The sequence below is a fragment of the Aedes albopictus genome, chromosome 3, assembly GCF_035046485.1.
Source record: "Aedes albopictus strain Foshan chromosome 3, AalbF5, whole genome shotgun sequence".
Classification (NCBI taxonomy): domain Eukaryota; kingdom Metazoa; phylum Arthropoda; class Insecta; order Diptera; family Culicidae; genus Aedes; species Aedes albopictus.
The window spans coordinates 205,873,113-205,886,757 of record NC_085138.1 but is presented as its reverse complement, the minus strand read 5'-3'; the positions used below and the strand labels follow the sequence as shown (position 1 = coordinate 205,886,757).

The 13,645-nt window shown below is 45.3% G+C and overlaps 1 protein-coding gene across 2 annotated transcripts in view; it reads right to left on the bottom strand.

Moving 5' to 3' along the window:
• Nucleotides 1-7,209: 7,209 nt before the first annotated feature.
• The window catches only part of LOC109432811 (uncharacterized), a 102,094-nt gene continuing 95,658 nt past the window's right edge, over nt 7,210-13,645 (bottom strand). For both annotated transcript variants that reach the window (XM_062858712.1, XM_062858711.1), the window contains 2 exons: nt 7,486-7,626; nt 7,210-7,421 (listed from right to left, as the gene is read on the bottom strand). In XM_062858712.1, coding sequence (XP_062714696.1) covers nt 7,304-7,421; nt 7,486-7,626 — 259 coding nt within the window. In that variant the 3' untranslated portion in view covers nt 7,210-7,303. The remainder of the gene's footprint in view (nt 7,422-7,485; nt 7,627-13,645) is intronic.

Below are 13,645 nucleotides of genomic sequence, written 5' to 3'. Positions count from 1 at the left end.
CGTTCCGTCGATTCCGTTCCACGTACCCGATGGTGCTCTCGGCTGCGTCGTTGATGGCTGCTTTCACTGTACTCCAGCAGTCCTCTAGAGGGGCCTCATCGAGCTCGCCCTCGTCTGGCAACGCGGCTTCGAGATTCTGCGCGTATGCTGAGGCGACATCCGGTTGCTTCAGTCGCTCTAGGTTGTACCGTGGCGGTCGCCGGTACCGTACATTGTTGATGACGGAGAGTTTTGGGCGCAGTTTGACCATCACCAGATAGTGGTCGGAGTCGATGTTGGCGCCACGGTAGGTCCTGACGTCGATAATGTCGGAGAAGTGCCGTCCGTCAATCAGAACATGGTCGATTTGAGATTCCGTCTGCTGTGGTGATCTCCAGGTGTAACGATAAGGGAGGCTGTGTTGGAAAAAGGTGCTACGTATGGCCATATTTTTGGAGGCGGCGAAATCAATGAGTCGTAGGCCGTTTTCGTTCGTTTGCTGGTGGGCGCTGAACTTACCAATCGTCGGTCTGAATTCCTCCTCCTGGCCTACCTGAGCGTTTAAATCTCCTATGATGATCTTGACGTCGTGGCTTGGGCAGCGATCGTACTCGCGTTCGAGCTGCGCGTAAAATGCGTCCTTGTCATCATCAGTACTTCCGGAGTGTGGGCTGTGCACGTTTATTATGCTGAAGTTGAAGAATCGGCCCTTGATCCTCAACCTGCACATTCTTTCGTCGATCGGCCACCAACCGATCACGCGCCTCTGCATATCACCCATCACGATGAAAGCTGTTCCCAGCTCGCGTGTGTTGCCGCAGCTCTGGTAGATGGTATGATTACCTCTAAACGTTCGCACCATGGATCCTGTCCAACACACCTCCTGCAGCGCTACGATGCCGAACCCGCGGTCCTTCAGTAGATCGGCGAGTATGCGGGTGCTCCCAATGAAGTTGAGAGATCGGCAGTTCCACGTACCGAGTTTCCAATCGCAAGTCCTTTTTGTTCGCTGGGGTCGTTGCCGTTGGTCTCGGTTCGTATTATTCTGTTGCTGATTTTCCGTTACAATGGTTTTTTACGGCTGGCTCGTAGGGCCTGACACCAACCCCCTACTTTCCGGAGGACCATAGTGCACAGTTGAGCTTAGAGTCCTTCCCTGGCACTCGGACGTAGATCAGCCGCCCCTAACATGGGGATCAGACGCTGTTGTGAGCCGCTCCTCCTGGAGAACAGACGCTCAGGTTTGCCGAAGCAAACCCCCCCTTCCCTGTCAGCCTACGACCAAAGTTCCCACCGGGGTTGGTTACCCGATCTTCCCTAAGGTTGCTCATAGTTACCGGCCGGTACCGCGTGGAGGTAGGGATAGGAGTTGCTGGGCAGAGGCTAGTGGATCACAATGGGATCTGAATTGCGCAGCATACCCAGCCTTTACCGTGCCTGTACCACCTGAAGACGGTTGAAACAGTGATGAAAGCCGAGAAGAAGCAGCACAACGAACTGTGTCAACACCAGTGGCATCGTCGTTTCGACCACCGCGATCCGTCGAGTGTAAACAGAATGGACAAAGAGAAGCTAGTGGCTGGTATGAAGCTGAAAGATTGTGGAAGCGGTTGAGCTGTGAAACGTGCCTGGAAGGAAAGCTGTCTCGGACACCGATTCCGAAAACGGCGGAGAGGGCGTCCACGCAGGTGTTGGATTTAGTCCACACAGACCTGTGCGGGCCCATGCGAACGGCGACACCCAGCGGCAACCGATTCCTGATGACCATCATCGACGACTACAGCAGGTATGCGGTCGTGTATCTCCTCGCCAGGAAGTCGGACGCTGCCGACAAGATCATCGAATATGTACGTGCAAAACTTGTTTGGTAGGAAACCGCGAGTCGTCCGCTCTGACGGAGGCGGCGAGTATGACAACAAGAAGCTTCAGACGTTCTTTGCCGAGGAGGGGATCAAGGTCCAGTTCCCCACCCCCTACACGCCACAACAGAATGGGGTGGCGGAGAGGCGCAATAGGTATCTGCAGGAGATGGCAACCACAATGCTGCTGGACGCGAAGCTTGATAAAAAGTACTGGGGCGAGGCGGTGCTAACCGCTACTTACCTGCAGAACAGATTGCCCTCGCGCTCGGTGGATACTACAGTAGACGTTCGCTCGGTGCAAACGGTTTAACTGCAATGCTTTTTAACTGCAAGTCCGCTAAGTGCAACAATTTTGCAGTTATCGCACCGCTATCTGTCAAAAACAAAACGTCAACAGAGTTGCGATGTTTTTCGGATGCACTACCGTCTACCCCCGTTGGTTTGAACGACACCTCATGCAAACCAACGGGGCTCGTTTTTTAATTTGAACTTCTAGTAACCCTGTGGACATCAAAAAACACACTGATGGTAACCGTTTTTGCTGTTTTGTTTTGATTCTGCGTTCCGTTTCACCCCGTTCCATGAGCAGAATGACGTTTGAACCATTTTTAGTTTGAACGATGTGCAGATTAGAGGGTGTTCCGGTTGAGGAGGGAACCGATACGGTGGACGATGGTGTGGAATGGCTTTCCGCACAGGACGGTGGACGGGATCAGCGACCGGTAGACGAACCGGCATTGGACTGGCCGGAAGACGGCGTGGCTGAGGACGAGGACGAGGCGTCCGACGACCCCCGAGAGCCAAGCGATGATGATCAAAGTGAATGTGAGCAACTCTTCGACTTGAGTTCTAGTTCCGCTTTGATTGATCCTCTTGATATCAAACGAGATCCCGACGAACGCCACCAGGGTGAGATCAGTAGTCGAGCTTCCCGTTAAACCAGTAACAAGTTGCCTAGCAAGTACAGCGATTTCGTAGTAGGAGTTGCCACTCAAGCGTTGACGGAGCCGCAGTCGTACACCAAAGCGTTGAAGTGTCTGGAGCGAGATTCGTGGAAGCAGGCCATGGATGAAGAAATGTCGTCGCACAAGGAAATCGGTACCTGGGAGTTGGTGCCGCTGCCACCCGGCAAGAAAGTCATCGGGAGTCACTGGGTGTACAAGGCGAAGATGGACGAATCTGGGAAAGTCGTGCGGCTGAAGGCGAGAGTCGTTGCACAAGGGCATACGCAGCGATTCGGAGTGGATTTCAACGAAGTGTTCGCGCCGGTGATACGTCACGCTACGTTGAGAACTTTGCTTGCTATAGCAGGCAGGGACAAACTGATTCTGAAGCACTTGGATGTCCGGACCGCGTATTTGAACGGCGAAATCAACGAAGAGGTCTACATGCGGCAGCCTCCCGGTTACGTCGTCCGCGGACAGGAGGAGATGATGTGCCGTTTACGCCGGAGTATCTACGGTCTCCATCAGTCAGCTAGGTGTTGGCACAAGAAGCTATCCGAAGTGCTGAAGCGAATTGGATTCGTACCGAGCTCCGCTGATCAATGCCTGTACATCTCTGTGAGAAACGGAAGGGTCGTTTATCTCATCGTCTACGTGGACGACATGATAGTCGCTGGAGCCGACGAGGAGGAGCTGCCCGGCGTGTACGGCCAACTAAAGGAACATTTCGACGTCAACTGTCTCGGAAACGCGAAGCATTTTCTGGGCTTGGAGATTACCAAGGACTCGGAAGGTGTATACAGCCTGAGCTTGCAATCGTACATCCATCGGATGATTGCAACGTTCGGCATGAAGGACGCCAAGGAAGCGCGGATGCTGATGGATCAAGGTTACCTCAAGGACACGACCAACAGTGAAGCAATGAAGGACATTACTATGTACCGAAGTCTCGTGGGTGCTCTAATGTACGTCGCGGTCTGCGCACGGCCGGACATCGCCGCTAGCGTCGGCATCCTAGGGCGAAAGTTTAATGGACCATCCGAGAGAGACTGGACAGCGGCGAAGCGGGTGCTTCGCTACTTAAAAGGCACATCCGATTGGAAGTTGAAGCTCGGTGGATCGGGCGGCGCTGAGCTCGAATCGTTCTCCGACTCCGACTGGGCTGGAGATCCAGGAACTCGAAAGTCGACCACAGGATTTGTCATCTTCTTCGCAGGAGGAGTTGTCTCTTGGGCGAGCCGGCGTCAGGACTGCGTCAGCCTCTCGCCCATGGAGGCAGAATACGTGGCTCTGGGCGAAACGTGCCAGGTGTTGTGGATGAGGCGTTTGGTAGAGGACCTAGGCGAGAAGCAGAAGAAGGCCACCGTCGTACATGAAGACAATCAAGGTTGTCTGGCCTTTGTGCAGTCCGATAAGACCAGCAAGCGGTCGAAGCACATAAGCACCAAGGAGTGCTTCATCCGTGACCTCTGTGAACGAGGAGTGATCAAGCTTAAGTACTTAAGTACGAGCGAGGTGATGCGTGCAGACGTTTTCACCAAACCATTGGGGAACGTGAAGCACCATGGCTTCGCGACTTCTATCGGCCTTCAAGGCAGCCAAGGGGATACCGCTGAGGAGGAGTATTAGAGGATACAGCGGTGCACCCCTCATCACTCTACACACATTTGTGGAGCGACCTAACACACCTTATTATTGAGTAACATTGTAACCGAACCTTTTGTTAAACTTTTGTAAACAGACTGAAACCGAATTATACTTTGAGCAGAGTAACCGCGTGTTTTTACTTTTGCGAACTATTTCGTGTCCGTTCCGGGTTATTTCCTCCCAGCCAACGCAGATCCGCTGTCGAACCTGTCCGCTTTGACCCACAATTCTTTCATGTTGTGTAAGCAGAGGCTTTCAGCCTTTACCCGCTGTTACCCGGCAGGGCGGCCTAAAGCAGGGTACCTCCACCAAATGTTGGATTTCGGATGAAATGAAATGTTTAAATAAATAATTTTGCAATTTTAAATACTTATATTCTAATCTGACCTTAGGAGTGTTTTGCCCCGTTCTCCCCAAGGCACTGGTCGCTGGTCACACGTTGGGGCCTTTGCTGCAAAACGGTGGTGGTGGTGGTCGCTGTTTGTTTCGCTCCCGCACGGTCTATGCGGAGCTCCTTCTTCTTCTTCTTCTTCTTTCTTCTTCCACTTTTCTTCTTTGGGCACTTTAAGGCTGCAAAGCAGCCGTCATTGACTATTAGCTAGGGGGAGGAGATTGACTCCTTTATCGGACCCCCCCTAGCGACGGTGGTGATTAAACACCGAACTGCCTACTCGCCGTAGACAGTTCCGGCAGAAACCGCAGTTTCCAACCCAAGAATAGCACGCCCCTTTGTGCTATCTTGCTTCGTCTTCCTTGACAATTAGCTACACGGGCGAGACAAAGCTCTATTGGCTGAGCCCGTGTAGCGAAGACGGTGGGATTTTGGACACTTTGCGAACCGCAAACGGCGGTGGTCCTCACCCTAGCACAGCACTTTTCCACTGCACTAAAATGTTCCCGAACCGCGGGCCGGCACTTTTGGGGACTCTTAAAGCGCACTCCCGACGTTGCTGGGAACAACCATCCAGCCAAAAAAACGACACGGAGATTTAATTGCACTTATTCCCGGTGAAATAAAACGGGGAACGAAATCGTGTCCGTCGCGTTTCGCGGTTCGTAACTTTCCCCTGGTCAAAAACAAAACAACACCTCACACCGCACTCGATTGTTTCTCCTGCTGCTGCTGCTTTCGATGTGTGCAATGGGGTGCACTGAAAAAAAGGACATGGTAACGGTGACCAAATAGAGGGTCAAATTAAAACATCTTTACTACTTGATTTTCGTAGACCATAATTAATTTTTGAAACTACTATGAGCAGGGTTAAATTTACCATGTCGCTGTTTATTTACATTTCATAGTAATTTCGAATATGTTTCCATAGTTCATTTGACCATGCGTGTGACAAGTGGCATAGTATTTTTGACCATCGTAGTACGGTTCAAATTACTATGCATGTGGTAAGTGTCATCTCCTTTTATACGTTTTTAAAAACTTCAGAAAGATAAATAAACTCAATTTAATTAAAGAAAAAAGATATATTATGTACTGACTACTGGGTTACGAAAAAAATAAACACGTCAATGCATATTTTCCGGATAATGTTGAGGTGGAGTTTTCTTGGCCAGCTTGGTTTTTTGGCGAATCATAATCTGCGAAACTGTGAAAGTACCCTTCCAATAGTAGGTAGTTTCCCGAATTGGATGATATATCTGGAGGATGCCTAAGCTGGGAGTGGGCGACGCTGTCCGGGAACTTGTGCTGCTAGAAAGGATGCGACATCGGTTCGGTAGTTGTTCAAGCATTGATGCAGTGATGATTTTTCTAATCCTGGCAGGGTCCTGGTTTTGCCGGGGGATGTAAGCACGCCCGGAATGGTTTGAGAATTCAAGGATCCTTTCTATAGTTTGCGTTGATGTTGTAGTTGTTCCACGTCCTGGTGCTCGGATTGGTTTTCGGGGGCATGACATGTGTGACCAGCGGAAAAAGGAGCACGATATGCTTGAACTGGTGGAAAAAATGTGGTTATGTTCAATCGATCCTTTGATTAGGTTTATCGGGAAAAATTGAGGTACGTTCCTTTTCCGATCTACTTTCACCAGTAGCGGAACGATCGGCTCAATACCAGTTGCAATGGGGAAGCCTTTTCTTTCTGAAGATGCCAAGATTTGTCTCCGGTTTTGTATAAGGAATATCGATCAGAGCAAGGCGGTGCGGGTCCTAAAGTTTAAATTATAAAAATTTCGTTAGCAAATTTGAACAAAGTGTTTGACGATGGACTAACTACAATTACTAACTTTATTTGGCAATAGTTCTTAAATTTGATGTTTTCAACACAAAAATATCTAAAAGAAATTACCAACCTAGCCACCAACTTCTTCAATACTCTGTAAAAAATGCGGAAAAACTGGTTGACAATGGAATTTGTTTCAACTAAACATGGAAATGGTGATAAGCAAACATAAGAATAGTTCTGACAAACACGAATGATATAATCAAAATGACTATGTTTGATAGTAATGATTACTATTCGGTAGAACGTCAGGTCATGGTAATTCCAAGAAAAACATAGTGTTCATGATCAAAAACATATTCGTAATTACCATTTTTGGGCATGGTAAGATTAAACATGGTTGAATGGTTAATTTTACTCTAAAATTTATTTCAGTGTGGGGAGATTGGGGTCAAATGCCTCACCGATACAATATATATATATACGAATTTATTTCCCTAATTTTAACTAAATAAATATCAAATAAAAATTCATAAAAACAAACAAATTAAAATGATCCAAAACACAGTGGTGTACATAAATATAGAACAAAATTGTAACCACGGGTTACAGTTGAACATTGTACAAAAATGTTATCTTATATTTTATTTCTTATCAATTTAGTAGAATACGGTTTATTTACAAGCTGACTTCATTTAGACTATTCAGGTAAATTTGTTAAATGAAGATCTTCAGTATCTCCATAGCAACGGCGTTTAAAATCCGCAATATGTTTAGGAAAATGGGTATGATCCACACGTACCGACTGCATTGTATTACTGCGAAAAAAAACGACGGAAACATGAAATTATTGGAATGCTTAAAATATGAATGCTAGCTTACCTTGTTTTGTTTAGAATAACACACCCATTCTCCACCTGCATTGTTAGCGAATATAGTTTCGACAATCCAAAAAGCTTGTCATGCTCTGTTGTGTTGATATCGAAAAGGGTCAGTACCTGCTGTTGATCATTTTGAAGAAACCTGAAAGAATTGTTTCAATATATTAAATATATATTCAAGCAGTTATAGTCAAAAAGTTGGGTAAGCGTAAACTGAGGATTATACGAGAACAAAAACTAGGGGTGGGTAATGTCTGAGATATAAACGCAATGTTGACGTAGGACAAAGGCTGGAATGAGATACCGACTTTTATATATCAAAATGGGCCCTTTCATTTCAAGTCTCAAATCAGCTGATTTTTCGGTTCATTGTTGTCCAACCTTCGTAAATAAATGCATAACGGACCTAAAAGGCCTAAACAATGTACGCAGGGAAAATTCAAATCGGCGGAGTGATGTGTTGATCAAAGTTGCTATGTGATCCATTTCACTGAAAGCATTCCTAAGATGTTAATTCTGGAGCTCGATTTGAATAGGTCGTATGTGCTTTTGTCGATATAAAATTCGATCAGTTTATTTTAGTCATTGTAGCAATATGGCAGACATTTTGCAAACTTTTAATGATGGAACAGGAAGCCTGTTTTGTGAGGATTCTGCTGTATGTATACTTTGCTCAATTTCAACGGTTTTCGCTATAATAAGCGAATCCAACTGATCGAATTTTTAATCGACAAAAGCACATACGACCTATTCAAATCGAGCTCCAGAATTAGTCTAACCTTTCGTAACTCGCGCGGTTGGTAATCACTTGAGGGTTGAGCATTATTTCACTTTGAAGATAAATGTTCAACCGTGTTCCATTCTTCAATCACTTAACCTAATTTACAGCTCTTTTGACCACTAGGGCACTGTGTGCAATAGATTACCCGCAAGGAGTGCGTTCTCGAATCTCAAATTTCTCGAAATGAAAAGCTTTTACCACAGAGAACAGACATCCAGGCTAATAAAATCCAGAATAAATTTCATTCAGAATGTTGTGTAAGGATTTGAATCTTCACTTGAGTAAGGTTGCAAACCAATACACGATGAAAACACTAATGTCGTTTTCGTTTTTGCGGCGGTGCTACACCGTTTCGTGCTACACTTGTCGCTGAAAAAACGAACGTTTTTGGTGTAGTTGCATTGGTGTGCGTGTATAAAAACCAAAATATTGACAACTTTGCAAACGCTGATTGGTGGACGCGGTGTACACCTGCTACACTCCCGACTTTTTGAGTGCTGCACTATCATGAGCGGTGCAGAAAAAGTGCTACACCGGTGCAGCACGAAAATCAAAAACGAACATTTTCGGTGCAAAAGTGCTACACCGGTGTAGCACCACCGCAAAAACGAAAACGACATAAGGCTAGTAGTACACAGGGTCAAATATTGTGGATTTACCGGCTACTTGTATTCTACCGGTTACTTAAGTAGCCGTTACAAAGTAGTCGTTTTCATATAAAAATCAACTTGATTGTCAAAAAATGAATGTCGCTGAGTAGCTAGTGGCAACGAGGAATAGCGCATACAATAAAAATGTTTAAAATCATTTCTAAGTTACTCTTTTTTATAAAACGGCTACTTTGGAGGCCATACTGAAGCGACCGGTAGAATGCAAGTAGCCGGTAAATGCAAAATATTTGACCAGGAAAGAACTCAAGAAACAACATCAGTTTGACACTAATGAAAACTCGATCGAGTCAAAAAAGATGTTTGAGCATTGGTTTCTTTTCGGACAAATATTTAACCCTGTGTACTAACAGCTTAACGCCGCCAAACACCATATTGCCACAGTCACAGAACGTATGTTATCTACATGATGTTGGCATTGAAAGTGCCACGCGGGAAGTGGGTTTTCCTAGAGAAGGAAATGACTTTGTAAATTTAATTGGAAAACAAATATTTCCGTAGGACCGATCTGCCACAAAAAAAACAAAAATTTTACATTTGTTTCTAACATAACCTGTCAGAAGATGCATGTTTGTTTCAAAAATGATTGAATTTGCTTCAAATCAAATGTGACGTTCGATTTGCTCGAAACAGTTTTATTTTTGTTGCCAGAACAAATTGAAAATTTATATGAGTTTACCTGAAATATTTTTGATTTTACCATGCTTTTTTCTGCGTGAGTTGCGAAACTGTGTAAGGAATTTAACGGCCACTTTACAACACCGTGGCGCTGCAATCGGGTAATTTTTCATATTAATTTAATTCCCCACTTGAAATGTTTCAATTCACCACTGACTGTGGCAATATGGTGTTTGGCGGCGTTAGTGTTTTCATCGTGTATTGGTTTGCAACCTTACTCAAGTGAAGATTCTTATCCTTACACAACTTTCGGAATGAAATTTGTTCTAGCCTGCATGTCTGTTCTCTGTGGCAGTATGTAGTTCATATTGACAGATAGATAATTATTCGTCGTGGAGGGTAAGGAGAACCTTACCTCACAGAGAACAGACATCTAGGCTAGAACAAATTTCATTCGGAAAGTTGTGTAAGGATTTGAATCTTTACTTTAGTAAGGTTGCAAACCAATACACGATGACAACATTAACGCCATTAAACACCATATTGCCACAGTCAGTGGTGAATTGAAACATTTCAAGAGGTGAATTAAATTAGTATGGGAAATTAACCGATTGCAGCGCCACGCTATTGCCACTTGTGTTGCCGATTTCAAATGGTCGTTAAATTCCTTACACAGTTTCGGAACTGGACTTGGATGTCTGTTCTCTGTGCTTACCTTTACCTATCTTGCAGCATGTATGCATATTGATTCATAATTATACTCTCTGTAATTTTCGAACATTGCAATAAACATTATACTAATATGTGTGGGTCGCCCATATGCGGAGCTGTGCTTCCCATCCCTGATAAAAAATATCAAAAAATAGGGAATCGCGCCACTTGGGCGGTGGTTCTATATTCGTCTGTTTTCCACTACAACTCAGTCAAATTTGAACCAATTGACACAACTTTTGGAATGTGGTGAGATAGGTATAGTATCTACCCATGTACAACATTTCAAGTCAATTGGTTCAAAATTGACTGAGTTGTAGTGGAAAACAGACGAATATAGAACCACCGCCCAAGTGGCGCGATACCCTACGATAAATTTTATTGGAACAACACCAGTTTTTCGAAAAATATTCACCATTAAACGTATTGTAATTTACACGGCACACTCACCATCACCCCTATTGTTTTTGAGAAAATTCGATTGTCGGGTGTGGGGAATCTCCGGGTTTCAACCGCGACGAGAATCACGAGAATATTCAAAATCTGCAACGGTCCTTCTATTGGGCAATCACATGTAACGGATGGCTTTGGCGTCGTCACCAGTGATGGGAATGGTAACAGTAGTTCGCTTGAATTTGTTGATTGGAGTGATGTCTTTTTATATGCGGGAGCAATTTGTCTGTATCATAGTAGGCGTTCTAATTAACTGCTACAGTAGCAGCTACAGCGCGGGAGCTCCAAATGAGTTTCACTGAAATTCGTTTGTCTTCGAGATGCTTCTCCGGAGTTCCCGCTTGAATTTTAATACAAGGCCTAATTCCGTTAGGCACTCGGTACGTATTATTCCGAAGTGCGCAGAAGTTTATCGCGGGTGCCTTGAGATTTTTCTCTCTTTTCTTCCGAAATTCGTAACCGTTCCGGAGTTCGCCGAAGCTTCTAGAAGCGTGACCACCCGGTCAGCTATCAGCTAGTGCGAGAGTGACGACCAGTGCTGGGAAAATTCGCGAAGATCATTCTGCGGAGTACAAAGTACTCAAATCACAGCACTGATTCTTATGATTGATACTAACTTCCAATTACACAGCGTAACAAAAATTAACTTTTTGTCTGTCTCAAGAGCAAACTTATGTGTCTCCAAAGGATTTTGGGCCGCTGAATCCGAATCCGGGCTCAGATTTACTCCAACACGTTGATTAGGTAAAACGAAATATTTAGCATGAGTCGTTAAATTAGATGTTAATTGACTAATTAACCTTTTGATTGCTTAAAAAAAATATTTCCTTGCTTAATGGCTTGCAGTCGAAAAAGCCCAAAATCGCATATTTTGCCCTATAAATTGAGGTATAGCTCAAAATTGTGACGTGTTGGAGCAAATCTGAGCCCGGATTCGGATTCAGCGGCCCAAAATCCCTCGGAGACACATAATGTTGCGCTGTGTTACACCTGCAGCTATTTTCAACGATCTACAGTCGTTTTGGTTGTTTGAAAGTACTTTTTGATTCTCTTTTTGTATGAAAAAGGGCAAAATGGGGCAAAATGGACCATTTTCCGTGCCGTGCGGTGAATGAATTCAGCACCAATCGATTTCTCGTAATTTTTTACATCAGAAATGGTCAACTTCACGTACCGAAACCAGCGGCGTTAAAAGATCCGTTTTTGGGTCGATTTTTCCCACTGTGCAGTGTCTTTTTTTTTCATTACTTCCTTATAGTTACGTAGCCAAGGAGAGAGGATTTCGAGCTATGCCTCCCTCTAAGCCTAAATTCTGTATCCCATACAAAATTTGGGTGAAAAATCCAATAAAAAAATAAAATAGCTCTTGTTGCTAAAAAATCGGTATTTCATATAAAACGAAATCAGTACGGATGCTCAAAAATCTGTATAATACAGATAAATCTGTATATGGCATCTCTGGCCGATAGTGATGGGGAGTCAGTATCGTTCTTCAGGAGTTTGGCGACGAACATAGCTTGCGAAACATTGCGTCGAGTTTCCAGTGTGTCGATTCCTAACAACTGGCAGAGATCCCGGTAGGGTGGTAGGTTTGCAGGATCGTTCCAAGGAAGCCTGCTCAAAGCCCGACGAACAAACTTCTTTTGCACGCTTTCAATAGGTTAATCCATGACGAGTGATACGGGCCCCACACTGTAACCTGTGGTTACAATTTAGTGCATTTTATTGTATCGGTGAGGCATTTGACCCCCAATCTCCCCACTCAAAGGCACACATCAGCAGCAACAAGCAGCAGAACAATGAGCCATTTTACGAGACGTTTCGGATCAGCTGATCGCTCATTTCATGAATGAAAATTTGACAGGAGGTTGCGCCTAAGCCCGTGAGTGTTAATATCAATATCAACACTGTTGTCGTTTCGTAAAATAGACTATTGCATACGGTGGATATGTGGTGTGTGGGTGTTTTGTTTTGATAAAAAAAGGAGAACGTTACGAACCACGTAGTGCGACGGACGCGTATTTTCACCCGTTTTTCTACCCCCGGGAATGAGAAGAAAGTGCCGTTTTTCGCGCCGTTTATTGCTGGATGGTTGTTCCCAGCACCGACGGAAGTATCCGGGAAGTGAATTCCAACGGAAAAGTGCCGGCCCGTGGTTCGGGAACCAAAGTGTAGTGCTGTGAAAGTGATAGTGCTTCAGGGTGACGACCGCCGCCATCACGGGAAGCTAATTATAAAGGAGTGATTCGCTTCCCGGCGGTTTAGCCAAGTGTCGACGAAAACCCACCGTCCTCGCTACACGGGCTCAGCCAGTAGAGCCAGTCTCGCCCGTGTAGCTAAACGTCAAGGAGGACGAAGACAGGTAGGTGTAAAGGGGCTCACCACCTGTGGTAGTACTTTGCGGAGACTACCAGGGCTAGTCACGGCGAGTGACTTGCCCGGCGTATTATCGCCACCGTCGCTAGGGGGGATCCGACAAAGGAGCCCGCTTTTCCCCCTAGCTTACTGCCAAGGACGGTTGCTTCGGCAACCCCAGTGCCCAAAGAAGAAGAAGGAGAAGAAGAAAGAAGAAGAAGGAGGAAGCTCCGCACAAACCGTGTGGAGCAGAAGCCAACGACCATCGTGCCGACCACTACCACTGCAGCAAGGGCCCCAACGAAGTCGACCAACATAGTGTGGGGAGAACGGGGCAAAACGAAGGTCAGATTAGAATATAAGTTTTTATTGCAAAATTTATTTATATTTATTTTCCCAATTAATTTCATCCGAAATCAGAATTTTAAGTGGAGGTACCCTGCTTTAGGCCGCCCTGCCGGGTAACAGCAGGTAAGGGCTGAAAGCCTTTCCTTACAACACAGCAGTCGCAAATTCGAGTATAGTGATCTTAAGCAGAGCGGGTCCTTGCAATCAGAAGTCACTTTCAGAATATA